At 39.3% G+C, this 23,199-nt stretch overlaps 2 protein-coding genes across 3 annotated transcripts in view; one reads left to right on the top strand and one right to left on the bottom strand.

Annotated features, from left to right (window-relative positions):
• The window catches only part of yes1 (YES proto-oncogene 1, Src family tyrosine kinase), a 36,653-nt gene extending 34,212 nt beyond the window's left edge, over positions 1-2,441 (bottom strand). Inside the window, exon 1 of the mRNA XM_047368178.1 lies at positions 2,041-2,441. The gene's annotated coding sequence lies outside the window, so the exon portion shown is untranslated. The remainder of the gene's footprint in view (positions 1-2,040) is intronic.
• A 5,673-nt stretch (positions 2,442-8,114) lies between these two features.
• Positions 8,115-13,704, top strand: adcyap1b (adenylate cyclase activating polypeptide 1b). 2 transcript variants are annotated; one of them, XM_047369106.1, is made up of 5 exons: positions 8,115-8,417; positions 8,691-8,795; positions 9,612-9,746; positions 10,088-10,192; positions 10,754-13,704. In XM_047369106.1, exons 2-5 carry the CDS (start codon positions 8,692-8,694, stop codon positions 10,935-10,937), a joined length of 528 nt encoding a protein of 175 aa, XP_047225062.1. In that variant the 5' UTR covers positions 8,115-8,417; position 8,691; the 3' UTR covers positions 10,938-13,704. The 2 variants fall into 2 exon arrangements, with proteins under 2 accessions (XP_047225062.1, XP_047225063.1); XM_047369107.1 differs by lacking the exon at positions 10,088-10,192 and having other exon boundaries at positions 8,117-8,417.
• Positions 13,705-23,199: the final 9,495 nt, after the last annotated feature.

Raw genomic sequence — 23,199 nt, 5'->3', positions numbered from 1 at the left:
AGAGACAATGCTCACAAGAAAACTGCTGCAAATATAAATGAAAAATACAATGAAACTTGTGTTCACGCCTGTCATTGACATGTGTTAGTGGAGAGACAATTATAAGTTAGGGGCTCTCAGCAGGTCACAAACGTTCACGCTAGTCATTAGAATGTGTCTCAAGAGACAGATTGGCTCTCCCTGCACCATTTTGCATGGATTGACATGCATTTTCTGCCTGCAATGCCAAATGCAAGGCTATTTATTTGATAGGTGGCAGCAACGCAGGCATAAAATCAAGTGAGATTGTGAGGATATAAAAAAAAGACAGATGGAACAGGCTGTGATAAGAAACGTCCTTTTTCTTGCTCTTCTTTGTTCATACGGATGGCATGTTTCCAGTGAAGAACTTCAGGCATGTACAAGGCCATTTTGTCATAAATGACTGGCAAGGAAAACCACGTGAGCCTCTGCAATAATCAGCTGAGTTTTTCTTTCCATTGAAATGGCTCATGGGTAAATACCAGCTCATAAAATCTACAACCAAAACTATTTCAGTTGAAACCAGCTCTCAATAATCGGACCGTAGCTCGTTCTCATCTTCATTCTGGGCTGGCAACTATGCCAATCACAGTGATTGGAGGGGAAGCGGGAGGGGAAGCAGGGGGGTGTGCTTCCTTCCGAATCCATTCATGCTTTTTGAGGCCACCTGCTGCGCCTGTCAAAGGCTGGAGTGAGGCTGGGGAAACAAAAAGAGCAAGCCATCTTCATGCTATAAGGATGAAGAGCTGCTCCTGCCCAGATATCTGTAAATATGGACAGTTCTCCCTTTGCAGGTGAGGATGTCCTGTTATGGTTTAGGCTCCCCCTGTTCCTGGCACAAAAGAGTGGAAGCCTCTAACCAGCAAACTGTAAATGATGATCTAGAGCCTTATTTGTGCCATAAGGACACCCGAGGAATATGTGAGGATCCTCTGCGGCTCCAGTTAAATCCAAAGTCCCTGAACCACGGCCATCGCCACCTGTTCCTGCTCCTCATTCCTCTGCCAACAGTGCTCTCACTTCCAGCTGTGTGTGTGTGTGTGTGTGTGTGGTGGTGGAGAAGACAAATGTCCGGCCAACTGGGGCTGTACTGACAGAGAGGGATTACCGTGGAGGAGGATTACTGGGCCACTGGAGTATACCAAACAAACAGACACATGCAGTAAGGGGAAAAAGCCACAACAACTGTGGCTGCACGACGTTAGGAACAAGGTGTTGAGATGTTACTCCTGAATATTGCAATGATATAATTTGAAATTAACCCACATTTGTTCTTACGCTTCTCTAACCCCCCAAACATCTTCATCACTAAAATTTAGCTCAGGTATGAGCATAAACGATAGGGGTAGTCCAACCCACTGGTTAAATATACTAAAAATACACGAGTATGTATGATTTCCTACTAAATAGGCATCTTGGCAATCATTTGCAATATTGCACACAAATATGCATATCTAAGGGGGCGCCTTCAGAATAAAAGCATGCGAAAACTCAGCGAAGTCTTTGCAAAACGCTTAAATAAAGAGTTTCGGAACCTCCCATTGGTAACGTTTCAAAGGCCTCCAACAGCTGAGGCCTGCAGCAGCTGATTGAGTGTGTGTGTTTGTGTGTGTGTGTTGGGGGTGTAATGGGTGAGGCAAACAGAAAAGAGAGGGTGGTTAACTATTATTTACTAACGCAAAAAAAACAAAAAAAAAAAAACTTTTTTAACTTGAAATGCAACATTGAGGTTTTTTTGTTTGGTTCCGTTTATATTCCATTAGTATAACAAGTTGAAATAAATACCCACGTCAATTGTTGTGGACCTTCCGAAAATATTCCAACAGACTGTAGTCTAGAAAACTCGAGTTCCGGAGCAGGACTGAACAATAAACCGACCTTTGTTACCTTGTAACACACCGAAGTTTACCCTCTTGCTCCTCTTCCCAACTTTCACCGAGTGAAGACCGCAAGGGCCTGCTCACGCCACTTCCCGACAAAACGTGACTTTCCCGTGTCTTTAAGGCGAGCATTTCTTACCTTAAAACCAACCTTAGCAACGCCGTACGTCGGCTACATGCGTCCTGCGGTCGTATTTTTCTCCTTCTGTCCTCCCACACAACGCGTTTTGTTGTTTCTCGAGGAAGAACCCAAATAGCAGGAAACAGCCGACACAAGCGCTGAACGTGAAATCTCAGTCTTCCGTTTGTCCCATTCCGATTAACTACTTCACCAGCTCCCAACAAGTCCCTCACTGGGATTCTTTCTTTGTTATCCCTTTACAAAGAGGACACTGAGCCACGCCACAATGCTTAGCGTGGCGACAAACACGCGAGGTTATGTGCGAGGAATCACCGCAGGATGGTAGGTGAGGGTCGCCCAGAAAAGACACACAACAATAGCAGGACTAGTACAGAGGAGAGGCGATGAGGCCAAAGAAGGAATCATGTTGCGTTCACGGGCAGAGATTAGACTCGGAACATTTAAATTCAAAGGTTCAGAGGCTACCTTTTGGCTGTGCGTGTGAGAAATGTAATCACAATTACGCTAAAATAACTATATAAAAAGGCTGAGGCTGTTCAGCGGCTGTAGTCATGCTGAACTAAGCATCTCCAGCCTACTGTAAAAAATCCAACTAAGCAACTTATTACATTAAAATCCCATTTTCTAAAAACAACTCATTTTTTTTGTGTATTTATCAAAAAAAGGAACAGATTTTTAAAAAGGTGTCAAATGATAAAATGTTTCAAATTCTTCTTCTGTATCAACACTTTTATATTCGAATAGCCTCTTGCTTCCCATTCTGTTTTTTATCTTTATTTTATGATTTTTATTTTTTTATTATTTTTTTACTGTTACGTATTTATGCATAGTCGAATGTTAATTACTGCTCAGTTGTCCACAAATCGATGTTTACAGACATTTAATAAGATGTGCATTGTCTTATCTGCAACAGAAGCTGTTTAAAAAAATGCTTGGTCTGTTTAACTACTTTTATGAGACAGTACAATATTATTATGTGATATTTGTCCCCATAATAATAGAAAATGTGTTTGACTGTTTAGTGCATGCATATGTAGCGTGTCTTAAAGCTAAATGAACTTTAAATAAATGTATAGAAATATATCATGTATAACAGTTCATGGAGCTTATAAGAAAACAGGTCCCTCTTTCATAACATAAAAAAGAAGAAAAAAAAAACATATATATATTTTTAATATTTCCAAACTATATTTGAAGTATTGTGTCTAGAAATGTTTTCCTTTCTTTTTCTTTTTTTGTGCTATATTTTTTTTGTTAAAATTAGTTTCTGGTTTTGTTATTTCCGACAGCACTTGAAGCTCACAAAGGGTCCTGCTGAAATGTGTCTCCAATATGGCCGGCATCCCTGTGTTTTACAATAGAGAATAAACAAAAATCATTTATCTGGCTCAATGCTGCATTAATACAGTACTTGCCATTTATACAGCTTTACCAAATATGGAGCAAATATCTTTTAAATGTTAAAAGTTTGAACAAAAAGCGAATTCAATTGTATTTATGTGCTTAACCTTTGAACTCAAGTACAGTGTACAGTGTAAAGGTGTCTGGCGCCCACTGCAGATGTTATTTTTAATTTATAAAAGACTAATTTTAGATCTACTGTCTAAAACAGTGGCTGGATAACACTACATTCCATTTATTTGCAAAGAGAAATTAGGATTCAATTTTATTTTTCACACTGCTTGGGATCCATTTGTTTCCTATTGTTTGTTCACTAACTGAAAGTGCGTGGAGAATATTTATTTTGAGTTAGAAAAAAAAAAAATCACATTGACATCGCAACTTCAAAAAACCTCCTAAGGAATAAAAACACTACACATAGGCTTACATATCTCCACGTTAAACCTGTGAGACTTTCTGTTGAATATTTTAAGGGGTTTTAAAGGGATTTGCTGACCTCTACTGACGCTGACTGGACAGTGTGCAAAATGAGTCCTACTACAGATCCTGTACACCATCAAACTCACACAGAAAAGGGTTCATTTTAAATAAATTGTAAGAGAAGTAATTTTGACCAGTTAACTCTCTTGATTTTTATCTATTAATCAATAATCATCAAAGTCATTTTATTTCACAATTTACATGTACAATATTTTAATTGTCAGTAATTGTGATATAAGTAAACTTTATTAAATGTACTTATGCTAAGTAAGACATCTGCTCTTCCTTGTTCCTCTGCAGCCTGCTCTTCATCAATAATCTGCTGTAATTTCTGTTATCCATTTTAATTTCTTTATTTGATACAAATAACATTAAATCATTTCAACTTTACATTCTTTTATTTTTAATAGAATTGTGTATTTTTCTTCAATTCAAGCACAATAAGTGAAAATTGTGAAAATATATTTTCAACTCTGGGGTCATTCAAACCCACGATCTCCTTTTATTGCAACCTTGCCATTGTTATTCTGGCTGTATGTTTAGGGTTGTTGGCCAGCTCTGTCCCCAATCCGAAGGCCTTTTTCGTAGCAGTTTCATTTTGGTCTCATCTGACCAATGTCCTCTACAAGGCTTTTGCCAAACTAAACAGGTGTTCATGAGATTTTTGGGTCAACAATGTCTTTTAACTTGCCACTCTTTCATAAATACCAGATATATGGAGTACATGACTAATATCTTTCTAATCAACAGATTCTCCTTGTTGCACTGTGGACCTCTGCAGCTCCATCAGAGCTCCCAGAGGCATCTTGGCTGCTGAATAATATTCTACTTGTCTAACCTGTCAGTTTAGGTGGACAGTCATGTCTTGGTAGGTCTTGGTAGGTGGTTCTGCTATACTCTTTTCATTTTCAGATGATGAACTGAACTGAACAGTTCTGATCTTTAAAGTGTGTTATACAGTTCTTATATCTTAACTTATAACTTAACTTTGCTTTTAACACAACTTCCATGGTCTTCATGATGCTGTTTTTTTAAACAAAAGTTCTCTAACGAATCTCTGAGGACTTCACAGAACATCTGGGTTTATACTGAGATTGATTTACCTGAATAAAAATGCACTCCACACTTTTCAGAATTTCATACGTTAAAAAAACCCCCACTGAAACCACATTTCCTTATTTACAGTTATGTGCTATGTGTTAATAAGTCACATAAAATCAGAACAAAGTAGTTTGAGGTTTGTCGGTGTAATCTGAAAATTATTTTAAAATTGCATAACTGCCTTTGCAAGGCATTTTATGTGCTTTGAGCTGAATTGTTGAGCTTAACATAAGTAGAAATGCCCTGAGATGTAAAAGAAGCTCTTTGTGATATTTATTTCTTTATTGAAGATGTATTTTTTTATTTAATTCATTCGACTTTGAATGTGAAAGATGCCTGAAAATTAACGAACCTCATTAGTCTTTCAGAATATTCACCTCTTTTCCTCGTGATGGCGCCGTTTGCTCAAGGTAGTGATACCCATCTCAACCTGCTGCAGCAAGCAGACCTAATATTAGCAGTCTGCTCCAGTTCAGCCATATGGGCTTTAAGTTCAGCGCTTCTCAGCAATCACGTCCCGTGGAAAACAAAAAAAAAAAAAAAAAAAAAGTTGTGGATAAGGCCCCTCCTGGCGGTGACTGGCTCTGTTCGTCATAATGCGTCAGACTAAGCAAAATGCTGACGTGCGCCTCTCTCCACATTGGCAAACTCTTCAGGTTACTGGTGAGCTTTAGGTGTGATTTAATCAAAACAAAAGATCTGCTACAGCTCCCGTCGGTGATCAGGACGACCTCCACAGAACCAAGCGCCTCTATCTGATTAGTCACTCTTTTATGGTGGAATGTATGCCTTAAACTCGGCATTCTAAAAATCAGTCCTTATATAAGCCAACATCTAGTAATACTAAGGTTTACCTCTCATAAAGAACTGGGTTATTTAACTGGAGTCACGGGCGTCACCAGGAAGGTTTCAAAGGGGCGACAATGTGGTTGACAATCAGTTATACTGGAGAAGGAGGCACGCCAAAACCAGAGACCACAACAGAAATCATGACTTTATTAGGTTGTTGTCATATTTAAGCAATTGGAAAATAAATAGTTCAAGGATCACCTTCAGACATGGTCATGGATGCATCTGCATAGAAGAGGGTTCGTCAAGTGAAAGTAATCAACATCCTCTCAAATACTTGATGGGGGTTGTATATATATATATATATATATATATATATATATATATATATATATATATATATATATATATATATAGCAGGATCATATTTCGAATAGGCAGAGAAAAAAACTGTTATTGAAATACGACACCTGGTATACTTGTGTTATACGTTCAAAGTTTGAACTATTTTCTCAGTGTTGATTGTATTACTTACTCATGTATTTAGTTTCTGTCAGAAGTTTCCATTTATCACTGGTGTAATTGTCATAAGATTTAAACAAGTAAAAACTAGCTAACTAAGCGAATTGGGTATGGATAAGGCTTGATCTGGGAGCAGATTTGTTTAATAAGTGAACTAAGAAACTGCATGGAATCAAAACTCCAACAGGGGGCCTCAAGAGCACGAAGACTGCAACACAAGTCATGTCCGCATATATTTTTCTTTTTTTTAGACGTGTTACATCAGCAGTTATCAGGCTTTTGATCCTTGATATTTAAAAGGTTCTATGTAAGTGTATGGACTTTTTTGAGCAAAATGGCCTGGCCATTTTAATGATCCACCTTTCAACAAGGTACAGTCACCAAAACCACAGGTACGGCGATAGTAGATTTAAAATGTTAAACATTGATGATATGAACGGGTTTAGTTGGGTTGTGGTTAATTGTGTTTGGATGTGCCCCTTATTTAATTCTGTTTAGGGCCCCAAATAGTCTTGGCCAAGCTTTCCTTAGGGAATCAGGAAAAACTGACAGCCCTCCACCCCATCCCCAGAATTCAACATTGCAACACTGACCGAAAAATCCGCAAATTACAATTCAGTGGTAGCAAACATTAGAATGCAATGTAATAGAAACCTTTATAGGCCCAGTGTACAACCCTTAAAACTTAACATGAAAAATCAAATGTTATACAATTTTTAAAACGTAAGGGTTTATTGGATGCTTTAAACAAAACAAAACAAGCAATCACTTTGTTGTAACATATTTTTTTTGTATCATAAATGATACATTAGGCTAATCATACAATAAAAGATATAGCTATTTATCGCTTTTGCAGTTTTAGAGAATGGGTCAATTATAGTTACTACATATAGGAGCTTTGTGTGCAAAGTTCTAACTTTGTAAGAAAGGTCGAACGCTCAAAAATATATATAAAAAAATATATACAAATGATATTCAATTCAATTAAATTCAGTTTATTTATATAGCGCCAATTCACAACACATGTCGTCACAAGGCACTGATATATTTGTATAAGCAGCTACCGGAACCTTCTCAACTTTTCCCGTTTTCTTTACATAATACAGCGCATTATAACCACACATGGGCATGCTATCTTATTAAAACGTCACTTAAGATGGCCGAAATTGTTCATAAAACCTATATCTGTTATATCTGATACGCTATCCTGAGTCACCAGCCCATGTTCAAATTTAGTCGTTCCTTGTACCTCTGCAGCATATCCATTAAAGTCAACCCGGACGAGCAATTACTGGAAATGATTAGAAAATGCGACTCTAAAGTATGTAAGCGCCGCAATTTGAGCCGATTCATTTCAGCACCAGACAGCTCCGGCGGTCCCCAGAGGCCACCTCTATGAGACCACACGGTTACATGAAACCACCAGTAGCACCAGCAAAAAAAAAAAAAAATATATATATATATTATTTAAAGAATTACATAGAAACTTGTTTCGAACCAAAAAGACACTAAAAAGTGGCAATCACGTCTGAAACTCGTGTTTTTTGCACATACATAAACCGACGTTTACAGAAAGCCGAAAGTTTCAAAGTAAACTTCCATCTTTGCAGGGGGGTGGGGAGGGGGTGATGGATGCATCAATGAGGAAGGAACTGTACCATTATATTCCGGGAGGAAGACTTGATGACGTCCATAGCATCCTTAATGTGACTTGGTGAAGGGAGGAGGAAGAGGAGGAGGAGGGAGGAGGCCAAGGCTTACGATGCGCGGATAAAAATCCACGGCAATCAGCAGCACAGGGCAAAAGTTTGGAGCAGCGCTATGTAGACGAACACCCAACGCAGACTCTTTTTTTGTTTGCGACCAGACTGAGTCCTTTCAATTTCACTGTGTCTAAAAGTGAGACGGGCTCCACTGAAGAGGGGGGAAAATCAACATAAGGAGACCCAACGGAGGCGCTTGAGCCAGGAAAGAAGTGCTGTGAGGAAGAACGCCGTGTCTTAAACTCTCACACACGCACAAACAACACAGCCGCGCCCGGATCACAGCCTATACAGCACAGCGCTACACCTGCTTTCTAGGTATGTGCGCCTTTTTCACTCTAATAAATCTTATATATATATATATATATATATATATATATATATATATATATAATATATATCTTTTTTTTGCGGATCTGCATGTCATACTTTCACCAAATTGGATTTAAAAAACAAAAAAACAAAATCATTGTCTTAAGACATTGGATGTTTGGCTCACTTTTTATATGTTTAAATTAATCTACTATAATAAACTGCGTTCATTCCTCTGGAGAGAGTCTGATATGTTTCATGTCTATGTTTCATCAACAGCATGGCCAGTTCGAGTAAAGCCACTTTAATCTTGCTCATCTACGGAATCTTAATGCACTACAGCGTCTTCTGCACACCTATAGGACTAAGTTACCCTAAGATCAGGTAGGTTTGTGTGTTATCCTTCTTCAATATAGCCACTTCTCCGCTTTATTCATTTCAAAATTATGTTAACAGCAGATTTTTCCGATGTTCCTATCGTATTATCTCTTTATTTCAGACAAGTGCGCAAGATTAGGCGCACTTGAGCAAAAAATACATGGATGTACAATAATTTCCCCAAAGCGCACCAACGCAGGTGTTGTGTGGAAAATGCCTGTGTGGAAATTTCGTACATGTATCAGTCCGGTGGGACGGCTCACAGAACTCCCCCTTATTAAAAACGAGAGAGCAGTCAGTGCGCTGGATAGCCCTTGGGATGACGATGGACTGGCGTCACCAAGGAGAGGCGAGGCAAAACGAATCGAAGAGCTCTACCCATTTAAGATTTATTTCTTTTTTTTTTCTGTTAAAAGCATGTCCATAAATTGATTTGGGCGTGGTTCTCCTGGATTCAGAAACTTCGCAGCTATTTTTATGCAATCTTTTAATAGATTTGTTTTCCCCTTTTGACGCTTCACCGCCCACACTCTTACTGCCTATAGGCGATTTTTTCCACACCTATTGTTTCACATTTTTAATATTTAATGAGGCTGAAGTCTGCGTTAAGATCATCATCATCAGCAAGTTGGGATTTAAAACAGATTTTACACCCGAAAGATATAAATAAATCCTATTAATTTTAAGCAGTTATTAAAAATACATATTTTAATCTTTGGTTGTCTTTCTGTATCAGAAATATATTAGGCGTGCCTGGGTGTTTAAGACACGCATATTTTTTCCACTGCATCGGATTTCTGATGACTGCTTTGCACGTTGCAGACTTGAAAACGACGCGTTCGATGAGGATGGCAACTCTCTGTCCGACATGGGTTTTGACAGTGACCAGCTTGCTATACGAAGCCCCCCATCTTTAAACGACGACCCGTACGGTCTGTACTACCCGCCAGAAAAAAGGTAAATCCCAGAAGAATACGAACCGCAGCTGTGACAGAGTTCCCCCTGTAATTTGCCCCTATCTTACTTCCATACCGAGCAGCCTCAACTTGTTGTTTCCATTCTGTTGATATGAAGATCGCGGAGGGGCAGCATATAGGCTAAACAAAGTGTACTTTTTTTTTACTGTTATTATTATTATTATTATTTTTGACTTCATGCCGACGGGTGGGTACATTTTAGGCTGTCTTGGATCATTTTGTCTGCGCCTTTTTTATTTCATTTCTTATTATTTCTGTCATTATTATTTTTCCTTTAAGTCTCTGATGATCTATGTGTTTTTTGGCGTTTTATCATCTCAGACCAGAAAGGCATGCTGAGGAAGAATTAGATAGAGCCTTGAGGGAGATCCTGGGTCAGTTAACAGCGAGACATTATCTGCATTCTCTGATGACTGTTCGTGCAGGGTAAGGGCTTTTCTCTTCAGCGTTTCTTTTTTTTTATGTTTCTGCGCTGCACAACTTCAGGCTGCCGCATCACTCATTATATGTGCGTGATTTTTATTCATTTATTTATTTTTTATTATTTTTGGTGTTGCCTCTCCATATAACCCCTAGAGGTCTTCATCTTGTATGTATTATTTCTAATTTGCAATAACAATAAAAATAAAGAAGTCTCATACAAAAATTCCCTGCAAATGATGCTTGATTGCACAACTGATTCTAATCCTAAACGCTAATGCGTCAGATTATCCAGGGGGCGTCCAATGAATAATTGATGTATTTATTTTACTTAAATGCGCAAATAAATTTCTTTTATTCTGTAGTGGTATATTTCTCCCATATTTTTCCAAACGAAAAAGAAAAAAAAAAAATGAAAGGCCCAACTTTGTATTATGGCGCAGTGGTTATCAATCTTTATGTAAAATAATAATAATACAAATGTAAAAACAGCAATTTATTCTGAATTTGCTTGGTTAACGAATCTGATCATGGTTTCTATCTCCTTTATTTTTTGTTATTTTTCAGTGACGAGAACAGCATGGAGGAAGAGTCAGAGCCCCTGTCCAAAAGACACTCAGATGGGATATTCACCGACAGCTACAGCCGCTATAGAAAGCAGATGGCAGTGCAGAAATACCTGGCAGCGGTTCTGGGTAGAAGGTACAGACAGAGAGTTAGGAACAAAGGACGCCGGCTCGCTTATTTGTAGCTCCATTAAAAGAAAGAAAGAAAAAGCGCCCAAAACTGCCCTCCTATGTATATACATCAAGTCGTTAACTCAAAGTCATTCAGATATATCTGACCAACCAGTGGATTGCGCCTGTGTTCTTTCAACATGTATTTATGTATGAAGTAAAGCCATTAAAATGAATATTTTATTAATAATATCGTTTTTTTCTTTTCCATTTTTGTACAAAAGCACTTGATACCGCACAGTTATAGCTACTTTGTGGACCAATATTTTATTTTTCATGTTGAGATGTTGAAAACAACAACAACAACAACAAAAAAATGATAAAAAAGATGATGAAATCAGAAAAAAAGATAGATGTGCACCTTCAACGTTTATTCGCTTGAAATCTCTAAAGGTCATCCACATATGCAGAAAATAAATAGATTTTCAAAAGACAATCAAAGTATTGAATGTTACTACTTATTTTTGTAATCTATTTTTTTAGTGTTGCTCGTTTTTTTGTTTTCCAAAAGCAGGCCCAAAGAAGCAGTCAGCATGCTATGTGAGGCATATTTGGGTTTATCATAAATGACAGATGCTACTCATTCGTTCCAAGCTCCTTTTAATGGGAGCTCTGTGTCTGGAGAGTTTTGCTGCTCCTCCAGGAAACTGAGATGGCTTCTTCTGGACAGATTCTCATCTGATGGATATCTAGATGCTTTACACATGCATCCTTGCAACTGGTGGAAAAATGTACCCTGTCTGTGTAGAAAATATGGATATTCAGTCACACATGGGTATTTGCAGAGGGATTACTGCCTTTACAGGAGATCTGGTTGGAGAAAGCACTGCCTGCTTACTTGCCTCAAAGTCATTTCACAGTATGAGATAAACCACACTCTATAGGACTGTGCAAAGAATGTTTGATCCTCTCAGTGTTGTCAGCCAACAAAAATATCTGGAGAAATTACCCTTAATCTATTGATTGTATGCAGGTGGCAGAGAAAGAGTGCAGGAAACCAAGCACAAAGGAAGCATCAGAGTCCTAGATGCTTAAGGAGGATGTTTACCATTTATTTGGTGCATGTGAAAACTGACACCTTGCTAATTCGCGCTTAGAGACTGCATGCCTATGTGCTTTTATTGCTATTGTTGTGAAATGGGCTGCACCAAGCTCACTTCTGCACCCCTCCCCTCTGCTTTATTGTGACAAGAAATGTGAACAAGGAGGGCTGGAAGTGGTAGATCCTGGAACTGCACTGACTTGTTGAATCTTTACCTCCCTTGCCACTGTCATGGTGGATGTAACAGAACTCTGATTCATTTTTGTCTTATTGTAGCTGTTTTTTAAGATTTCATTTTAGTCTAAATGGCCTTCGCTGAATTAGTGCTGTGTTTCAACTGTTAATGAGAAGCTGATCTGTGTTGGATGTCTACTGTGCAGCGAGGAAAAAGGGGGAGAGAGAGTGTTCGGGTGAGATGTAAAGATGAGAGTGAAAAAAGAAAATTGAGAGAGAGGTTGTATAGGAGACCAGCTGCAACACCCAAAGAGTCAGGGAAGGCAGGATGAGTGGAAACAAAAAAGAGGCAAGTGCCTCATCTGCCTCACTAAGATCAGGGTCAATGAGTCTGATAAAGCAAAATATCAGATGTTGAATTCCCTTCACAGAGGTTTTCCTGCAGGAAAAAAAGTTCCCCTCTAATGCCAGAATTAACTTCAACCCTTCCAGCAAAAAGGAGACCCCCCTGGACATTTTATACGGCAACATTCCAAGTATTTATTCCCTTTTATGCAAACGCAGCTTTGTTTGGACTCTTGCTATCAAATCAGCAGCCTGTCCCCCCCCCCACTCAATAGAAAATATAAACACACTCTTCCTCTAATTTGGCTTTACACCACAGGTTTTGTGCGTGTGTGTATGCGTGTGTGCATGTGTGTAGCAAACACACGTGTATGTGTATTGTGAGTGACCGAATACAGATGTGGAGGTGGAAACTGCTTTCGGCTTTTGTGCCTTGCTTTGATGTGAGAACCTAAAAAAAAAAAAAAAAAAAAAAAAAAAAAAAACAACGAAAAAATTCGCCACGAGTGAAAGATGGCAATTCTAGTGGCCCTACGATGCTGCAGTCCATTAGCTTACATTGAAACTTCCTTTTACTTGGTTTAATTGCTCTGCTTAGTCTGCCCCACCAGTAGTAGAATTAGGCTTTTGTTTTCACAGCATGGCCATTGAGTTTTTTGAGTATAAAAAAATATTGTAGACAAGAATAGAATGTATATGTTGGTGGAGCAGGCAACATGTGTGTGTGAGAGTGTGCGCATGAGTTGGGTTGTTCAGTGTCTGTGAGAGTTTGTGAACAATGATCGGTGTTTGTTATTGTTGATTATGAGGTGTTGTTGATTATTATTTTGATATTCGTCGGTAACATATATGATCAGAAAACAGAAAATAGCCCCTTTATATATATATATATATATATAAATATATATGTATATATATATATATTCTTTACAACTCTGTGGATCAATATATTGAATAAATTAAAAAAAGGTCTAAGAGCATAATAACAGGAGATGTTCAGATCATAGAAAATGCCTGTTGTTGATAGTTCTGACAGCGCCCAACGCCTTATTTCATTGTGTGAACTCTTATCTATTTGAAAACATTGTGTTTTAGAAGTTAGCCTCAGTGCAAAGTGGCATCGTTAAACACACACGAGTCCTTATAAGGGGTTTTTACGTTTTTCAATGTCATGAAAGTGTTGTAAGATTTGTATGAATAAATTTTTGTAAACAACAAAATCCTTCCAATCGATGTCTAATCTTTGATACTTCATCCTACCGAGAGAAGCCAACACAAACAGTTCAGTCACACACAAAATGATTCAAGACTTAAAATATGCTGGGACTGTACAATCACCGTGTATCTCTGAGGATGGGTCTTCTCCTATTACAAACACAAATATAAACTGATACGAAAGAAAATACGCTTAGAAATCTTCCAGCAAACAGTAAAAACATTCTAGTAGAATAGGTCAACTTCAAGTCCACTTGAGGTGAATGCATTCTTCTCATAGCTAAACCAGCAGAAATGAAACAAAATAATGAAAAGACCTTCAAGCACACATGAATCCAAAGCAGAAACCAAATGGTGATATTTATCACTGAATAAATCCAATCACAAAGCACATGCATTCAAAGAAAAAAAATGCAAGGGTTGAACTCTTTTAAGGGAATAACGCTTAATTTTACCACCCACGAACCATCAATCATCACGGACAAGGAAAGCCTAGACTCTGGACAGAGCAGCAGAGCTCACAGAGAGATGAAGAGCACTTCCCTCCTGTTGTAAGAGCCACGTCTTTCTCCCCTCTCCATCCTCAGCCTTGGAGGAGCAGCTGTGTCCCGCGGGAGAGGAGGATGGGTGTGGCAACGAGTTTGTGTGTGATCTGATCCTCATCAACCAGCAAGAGCGAGTGTGTGTGTGTGTGTGTGTGTGTGTGTGTGTGAGAGTGTACATTCACTAGAGCTCAACTAACCCAATCAGAGAAATGTTGCATGGCAACGGTCCACAAAGGGACATGGTTGTGTATGCTCGTGTGTCAAGTGTGTTTGCTTTTGTCTGTTTGTGTGCAGACCTTGGTCAGAGTCTGCATTGGAATGGAGTTCTACATAACACTTTGTATTTGTGACTCCAGAGCAAAATATTTCAATAAGATCCAATTAATGGAATAAACACAAGTATCATCAGCATAGAGGAACACAAAACCTTCATGCTCTTGGACATACATTGTTGTGTTTCCCCCTCCTGAGCAAGCTGATTCATGGTGTTTGCCCCACTGGTATGAAAAGGCTGAAAGATTGTCAACTGTCAGACTCTGAGCCACCTTTGGGAAATATAGGTTGTCTCTATTTTTTATTTACACCCTCCAGTGCACTCTTCACATGTCATAAATAGAAGCAGGGGCGGGACTCCTGACAAGCGAAGATTCACAGACATTTCCTGCAGCGTGTTTTATTTGAACAAAACAAAGCATTTGAGTATGGATCAAATGAGTGAGGTAAAATGTCCAAAAGAAAAAACCCAGCAAAAAATTAAATTGGATTTGATACATAAGCCCCCACAAGTGGATATCAGAAGTGGATATCAAGACAAATGCTTCAATTTATTGGCACGGCACTGGACTGCACATGAGGGGCCACCCTCAACCAATTTGTATATAATGTGCATTAATGCCTGAATCAATAAAAAATGACTCCTCCTTCCTCTTAGCGCCGTTGTTTTTCTCCTCTGTGCCATTCATTGCTCCACTTCTCATCTCCCCATCAGTATCTTTGCTTTGATTGATCTTGTTTTCTGTTTCTTTCAGGAGAGCAGTTTCTTCTTGTGGATGAAAATAAGACAAGCTCACACCTTACCTACTTTTAAGGGCTGCACTTAATAATCTTTCCTGTGGCTCTAGACACATCTTAATCATGTGTAAAGTGTTAGAGGAGAAATGGTAGAGGGGCTTTTAGTGTTTGAGGCTTTTCCAGTGAGGATTCCCACTTTCACCTTCAGCATCGCAGCCACACCCAACCTTCTTTGTCCCACATTTTTTGAAGAGAATGTAAAGCCAGAAGTGTGTATGCATGGTTGAAATGGAACTATTGTTTGAGATTTTACATTCTCTGTCCTTTACTCTCTCTCTCTCTCTCTGTGAGGTTTTGGACAAACACCGCTTACCCTCCTCCTCCCAAATCTCTCTTGCATTTTCAGGGTTGGAATAAAGAACTCATAAGACATGCCCAGACACAAGCAGTGATCCAACCATCCTCCCACCCATTGCACTCCCCCTGAGTGTCAACTCATAAATTATTCAGTGGTTAGGTTTGTTTTATTTATTATATTTTTTGGTGGTGGTGGGGGGTTATAATCCAGCCTTTGCTTTAATGAAACTCCTGAGCACAACAGGAATGAAGCCCCTCGATCTTCCTTTCTCTTAAACACCGACTCATGGTGAGCTCTGTCATATCTGCCGTTGAGCGGGAGGTACTCTGCTGTAAACACAACCCCTCTGAGAGCAACAGAAGACTGAGACAGAGGAATGAGTGAAGAGAAGAGGAGTTATGGGCGAAGGTTTGAAGACATGGACCACTGATCAAGAGATGTTTCTGGCTTAGAGGGTAACACTCTACCTGTGCTGCTTGACTAATCAAGGGTGACCACAACTATCTGTCACTTATTACAAGGCTTTTTGGCCAGAAAGGAAAATAACTAAATTAAATATTCTCATCTACCATATTTCAAGTGTGCGTCTGTCTTCTTTTGCAGGAATCAGTGAAATATGCAGCAAGCTTCGCTCATGCAAAAAGAAAATTTTACATTGCAATCCTGAGAATTCAAGAAAATTATTGGCTTTTATTTGTCCCAAAGAGACATTCTTTCAGTTTGGCACAGTAGTCATTGACAGGAGGACAAGATATCCTTTGGTGTTAAAGAAAATGTTGTGGTAATATTTGACACTTGATCTATTACCAAACAGTTCTGAATGGATCAGTATACTGGTAGACCTCAACTTCATCACAAAGGTGATTTATTTCAGTATTTCTAATAAAAAAATGAAACTGACACTTTATACGGAATAATTGCAAACAGACTGATGTAATTCACCTAAAGCATACAATAACACATCAAAATGTTATTTTAATTGTACTCATGATCATGGCTTATAAATTACGCAGAACTTGGTTTCTCAGAAACGTCACACAGAATGTTAGTTTATGGTCATTCTACTGCGTATACAGTCACAGTAAGACTGCTGACTTAATAGTTGTTCAACAGACAGTTAATTACAGCCTCCACATGGAGGGTAAGCCACAAAAAGTCATTGCTAACGAAGTTGATTGTTCACACAGTGTTGCATCCAAGCATAATAATGAAAAGTTAAGTGGAAGAAAAAGAATGGTGGTAATGAGTGCAGAAAAAACAGGGACCTAGAATGTTAATGGCTTTTTATACAAAATTAGCAGATGAGAGAAATTAATACTCAGTGACAGAAAAACAAAGCAGAAATTCACATTCTGTTCACACTCCACATAAATAAATAATTACAAACAATACAATCTTTTGGTTGATGTAGCACCCAGAGGCATACAAATGCAAATATGTGAGTAATCCTGTGAGTCTGAACCTGAGCAAATAGACCTTAATGAGTGTTTTTAATCATTTGTTTATTTTTAGCCTTGCAAATGTTCTCCTAGGTCTTGTGACAGCTGAAGTTCTGTTCAACAACCAATCACCTGCTAAACTCATAAAAAACTGTAATGAATTAGGTTCACAACACTTTCAGGTTGGCATCTGATTCAAGAGTTCCAGATTGACAGATAAATCAGTGAAAAAGCCCTTAATCCAGAAGCACAATTGGAACCAATGAATGTTTTGCCTAGTTTAATGTCTTAAGAACAACAGAACCCACCTGCTAACATTAATTTGTAAGGTAGAAAGTTGGTATGCACCTTCAAACACTTTCTAAAATATACTCTGAAGAGAAGTCCATCTTAGACTGTGGTGCCTCAATACTGGGGTGTTCAGTTAACAGTTAATTTAATGAACAGCTGGTCTGTTAAAGTAACAGCAGATTCAGAATTGCTATGATCTACCTTAGGGGGGTCTGAACTCCTTTTTCTCTCATTAACCTTAGACCTTGATTTTGTGTATTGTGTCATTCTTAGTTCTGTAGTCATGCTACCCATTCAACTGTGTTTAGGCTTATGATTTTCACTCACTCCTCACTGGATTCTCCTGTTGCCTGCTGTTATGGCTTTGCTGTTGCCCCATGCTTAGTTCTTCTTGTGTTTTTCCATCAGTTTTTGTCAGCCTCTGTTTCTGACTTTTAAAAAATATAAATTTTACACATTTGTGCCAACCTCCTGCCTGTGCTTGGGTCCTCTACCAAAGCAAAAGCATGACAATTACAAAATTATTCCACATTTATTACTATACTTCTTATCGATACAAGAAAACAGACCAGGTGGAATGCATACATGTTTTAAACCTGCCATTTTTACCTCTTAAGATGGACAAGCATTAAAAAACATTTCTTCCTAAATAATTTGCACTGTAAAACAGAGACTTGCAAAGCATAACAATAGGCTGCAAATGTGGCCTCATGTCATTTCAATAAAGTTATCTGTCTCTTTTCTAAGATCCATTGTCACAGTGAAATAATTCCTCACCCTTTTATGTACCCTTAAGTCTCTGGAGCTCCAGAGTCAGCATTATTTGACATAAAAAAACATTTCATTAGAACTGTCGCCTGACGTTTATTCAAAAGACATGAGCAAACAACTCTTGGTGTCCTCTTGCTTTTTTATGCTTGAGGAAAAAAGTGGTTGGAAGAGAACAGGTACACAACAGCAGGAGAGCCTTCTGGTTTTTGAACCTATTGGCATGCTGTGTACTAAGAAGTGCTGTTGTGCACCCTATGGGATCACAAAATGTCCATGTTAAAACTACTTTTTTACGTTAAGTGTTTGTTGTGAACCTCCAACAATCATTCTTGAATTTTGAACTAAATCAGAGTTAAATGAACAAAATCACCTATTTCAGTTTTATCACAGTTGTCATATTTGCTTTTTTCTAATATAGTCAAACATTGCTTATAGTGCTTTGGGCAAGGTTGTGCGAACACTGAATTATGTATAATTACTTCAGCTGCTGGGTGTAAAAGAACTCAACTTGAGATTTCTCAAAAGGGATGTTTTCATTCTCTTTTTAGTCATGCCCCATCCTTCCCACTTGACTCCAGATTCAAATTCAGTATAGACAGGCTAAAATGAATGAATTAATTTTCATTGTTCAGAGCCTAGACTAAGTTCACACATCCAACTTGACCTAGTTCCTGTTTATGTATCATATTTTGTCTTAAATTAAGTTTAAAAATAGGTCATCACATTTTTAATAAGTTAGTATATTGATTAAGGCATTGTGTAACATACATTTTATTCTTTCCTGTTGTTATAGCTCACATACACGATCTTATAATGGCTGAACAACCAAAACAGTGTCTCTCATTCAAAAAATGTAATGCTTTAGAGTTCAGAAAATGAAATGTAAATTTTAAATTTAATGTGGCCCATTTAGACTATGTTTCTGATTGGTGTCACTTTTAAATCTCCAACTGCTATCAAGTCAATGCAGATGGGACTTCGCCTAAGTGTGTTGTTATGCCCTTTAGGTAGTTATTGCGGTTAGAAACACACAGTATTGCAGAATAACAGCCGTATAACAAAACTTGAAGTTGTCCTCGACAAAACAACCAAAGCACTACAATAACAATAAATTCATAATTCAATATTTTTAGTCATAGGAGAGTTAAAACACCAAAAACTTTCTCTTTTATATAATCCTGAATAAGCTAGCAAAATCTTCAATCAATTATACTAAAGGCAATTTCTGTGCTGTTGTTTCAGCTGGTTTAGCTCCAGGATGATTGCAGAGATGAGTTAGAAGCTGTAGCGTATGGAAGCAAATCGTTACCATATTTCAAATGAAAAAGCATTTTCAGAAATGCTTTTTCATTTTAAGAGTGTGGCTGCATTGTTTGACTCATAAATTAAATTAGTAATCAATAATCCTATTTGCATTTTAATTTTCTTCTTCAAGACTGCTCATTCATTCACGTAATTAAAAAGAAAAAGACATTTGAGATTTATTTTTCAAAATGTACCTCAGCAAATAGATAGCAAAATTCAATTTGAAATGTAAAATTTGAAAATGAAAAAGCATTTCCAGAAATGCTTTTTCATTTTAAGAATGTGGCTGCATAGTGACAACAGACACTATTGTTAATAGTGTCCACAGACACTATTAACAATAATGACAACCCATTTGCAGATAATCAACATTAGTTTCCACAAAAACAGAGTTAACCGCATTGGCAAGCTTTTACAGCCGGTCTGGCACCTTCTGGCATCCTCGCGGAATCCCCTGCCACCCTGCGGCAGGCTGTGGCAGTTCCGGTAGCAGCTTCGGTGGCAGGCTGTGCCGGAACTGCCACAGCCTGCCACCGGAACTACCAGTTCTGCCTGCCACTGCCACAAATTGAGCTTGACCTTGCTGCAATTCAATCAATTTCTCGGCACGTTTGCAATGTAATGCAATGCAGACATGCACAGCGCCCCCTACCGAACAAGATGGGTAGCTCGGTCAGCAGGGAGCTGAGGAAGAGCGGCTGTTGACGTCACTCTGCTGCGCCTGCCGCTCGGAATGCTTTTTTGTTTCGAGTTCTGGGCAGTACTTTGCGGGCAGAGCACGAAAACGAAAAAGCAATGTCTGCTTTGTTTTTTTTTTGATTATGGCATAAAATGTGCAGTCGTGAAGAAGAAAATGAAAATGCAAATAGGATGATTGATTACTAATTTTATTTACGGGTCAAATAATGCAGCCACATTGTTAAAATGAAAAAGCATTTCTGAAAATGCTTTCTCATTTGAAATATGGTAATGATTTGCTTCCATAGCAGCACGTCTGTTCCTTCTGTTAATTTGATATGTACAAAGCAAATCTGAAGATGGCATAGTCAAGTTTAAAGCCTACATTACCAATATAAGTCCTCACAAAGATGGCAAAAATAGCTTGCAGGTGGGCAACACACACACACACACAATCACACAATAGGGTGACCAGATGCCCTGATTTGTGCGGGACTTTGCCGCATTTTTCACTCCTGTCTGTCGGGTTGGAGTTCTCTGTGTTTTTTGTTTTGTTTGTATTGTTTGTGTTTGGTTTTCTAAAGGGTGTTGGAGAGCAGGAGCGGTGAGACAGGTGTTCTCCATTCACCGGTGCTGAGGCTCCTGGAGTATTCAAGCAGGAGGCAGCCAGCATGTCAGCGCTCGAGTGTTAGCCTTCAGTGGTTCTATCCAAGCCGACCAATGTTCAGCTTGAACAATTAACAGCCATGTTCCAGCACTCCCTGAGCAGTTCCACCGCCCCGGCTGTCGAGGTCACTGCAGCAGCCCCCATCAATCAGCAACTTCCTTTAGTCCGTGACGTCGTTTTCCCTTGTCCGGAGAAGTGTTCCGGTGAGTCAGCCGACTGTAGGGGTTTTCTCATGCAGTGCACTCTAGTATTTAATCGCTCAACCCATTCTTTTCCTCATGATTACTGCAAGATTTTATATATTCTAGGCCTTTTGACTGGGAGAGCTTTGAGGTGGGCTGAGTCCCGTTTTCCCAGTTGTGCTCAGTTTGATGTTTCTCTTTCTGATTTTGAAGAGGAGTTTAGGCAGACCTTTTCTTTTGATTCTGATATTGTGGCTTCTGGTCGTAGTTTATGGACCTTAAGACAGCGGGGTAGACCACTTTCTGATTTTTTTATTGATTTTTACATTCAGGCGGCAGCTTCTGGTTGGGACAGCCGCGCTTTGAAATCAGCGTTTTTTTACTCATTGGATGACTCTTTAAAAGATGAATTAGTTTTGATTGATGAACCTAAACCACTAGAGGATTTCATCGCTTTAGCCATCAGGATAGATAATCGCCTAAGAGAACGAAAGCGAACTAAGTGCGAACGCAGCACTCCTAGCGTTCAGCCTCCAGTAGTTTCTCCCTCTGTTTCTATGGTTACCTCTCCTGGACCGATGGGTGTCGCTGAACCTATCCAAATTGGGCACACACATCTCTCCAGTGAGAAGAGACAGAGACGCAGGCAGTCTAGACAGTGTTTCTATTGTGAATCTCAGGAAAACTTTATTGCAGGTTGTCCTACCTGTCCTCCTAGGCCAAAAGAGCGAGTCCATCGGTAGTAAGGGAGAGACCGGCGGCCCAGACTGTTTCCTCTAATCCTCCCAGATTTTGTCTTTCTGCGACATTACTTCTTGGCCAACCAGTTCAGAATCTATCAGCTCTTGTAGATTCTGGAATCCTAATAGATTTAGAACTAGTAAGAGATCATAAGATAGAGACAGTACCTCTTTCCACCCCTCGTCTTGCTACTGCTTTAAATGGTCAGAAACGTTTACACATCACTCATCAGACTAGACCTATTGTACTTCTTTTATCCGGTAATCACCGGTCCACCAGCTGTCACGTTTCTTGCCTTAAGGCTGCAGTCGTACCCACTTCCGTCAATCCCGCTATAAATGAAAGTGATTTTCTTGATTTATCACACGTTTCTGAACTCTACCATGACCTTAAGCAGGCCTTCAGTAAATCCAAGGCACTTTCCTTACCTCCTCATAGGCCTTATGATTGTGCTATCAATATACTTCCTGGAGCCACTTTCCCTCTAGCAGACTTTATCCCATTTCTCAACATGAGCAACCGTCTATGGAGAAATATATTAACGAGTCCCTCTCTGCAGGTTTAATCCGGCCATCCTCATCACCCCTAGGTGCAGGTTTCTTTTTTGTTAAGAAGAAGGATAGTTCTTTGCGACAGTGCATTGATTACCGGGGATTAAACAACATCATCAAGAATAGTTACCCTCTTCCACTGCTTTCCTCTGCTTTCGAGCCTGTACGTGAGGCCACAGTTTTCACGAAACTATACCTTAGAAATGCTTACCATTTAGTTAGGATCCGCCAGGGGGATGAGTGGAAGACAGCCTTCAAGACTCCACTTGGACACTTTGAATACATGGTCATGCGTTTGGGATTGTGCAACGCACCAGCTGTGTTCCAGGCCCTCGTTAACAATGTGGTCAGAGACTTCTTAAGCATTTTTGTTTTTGTTTATCTGGACGATATTTTGATTTATTCCAGGAATGTGGAGGAGCACCAGCGCCATGTCCGTCTGGTCCTACAGAGACTCCTTGAGAATTGATTGTTTGTGAAGGCGGAGAAATGTGAGTTTCACAAGTCTTCTGTAATTTTTTTGGGTTTTATCCTTGAGGGTGGACAGGTCCGTGCTGACCCGGGGAAGGTCAGAGCAGTACTGGAGTGGCCCATTCCCGACTCCAGGAAACGGTTGCAAAGGTTCCTTGGTTTCGCCAACTTCTACCGCAGATTTATCCGAAACTACAGCCAGACGGCAGCACCTCTGATGGCGTTGACCTCTACCAAGACCAGTTTCCATTGGACTCCTGCTGCTGATCAGGCCTTCAGGAGTCTTCAGGACAAATTCATCCAGGCTCCCATCTTGATTCACCCGGATTCCTCCAGACAGTTCGTGCTGGAGGTTGATGCTTCGGACTCTGTAGTGGGAGCAGTACTCTCTCAACAATCGAGTGAGGATAGTAAACTTCATCCTTGTGGTTTCTTTTCGCACCGGCTCAGCCAAACTGAACGTAACTATGATGTCGGAGATAGAGAACTG

This window comes from Girardinichthys multiradiatus, chromosome 6 (assembly GCF_021462225.1).
Source record: "Girardinichthys multiradiatus isolate DD_20200921_A chromosome 6, DD_fGirMul_XY1, whole genome shotgun sequence".
NCBI classification, from domain to species: Eukaryota; Metazoa; Chordata; class Actinopteri; order Cyprinodontiformes; family Goodeidae; genus Girardinichthys; species Girardinichthys multiradiatus.
This window is presented reverse-complemented; position numbering and strand designations above follow the sequence as displayed.

What these genes read in the sequence shown, in the direction of transcription:
- adcyap1b (XM_047369106.1), top strand. Translation starts at nt 8,692, where the DNA reads ATGGCCAGTTCGAGTAAAGCCACTTTAATCTTGCTCATCTACGGAATC. An exon ending in CTAAGTTACCCTAAGATCAG is followed by an intron (nt 8,796 to 9,611) that starts GTAGGTTTGTGT and finishes TGCACGTTGCAG; the next exon opens with ACTTGAAAACGACGCGTTCG. An exon ending in CTGATGACTGTTCGTGCAGG is followed by an intron (nt 10,193 to 10,753) that starts GTAAGGGCTTTT and finishes GTTATTTTTCAG; the next exon opens with TGACGAGAACAGCATGGAGG.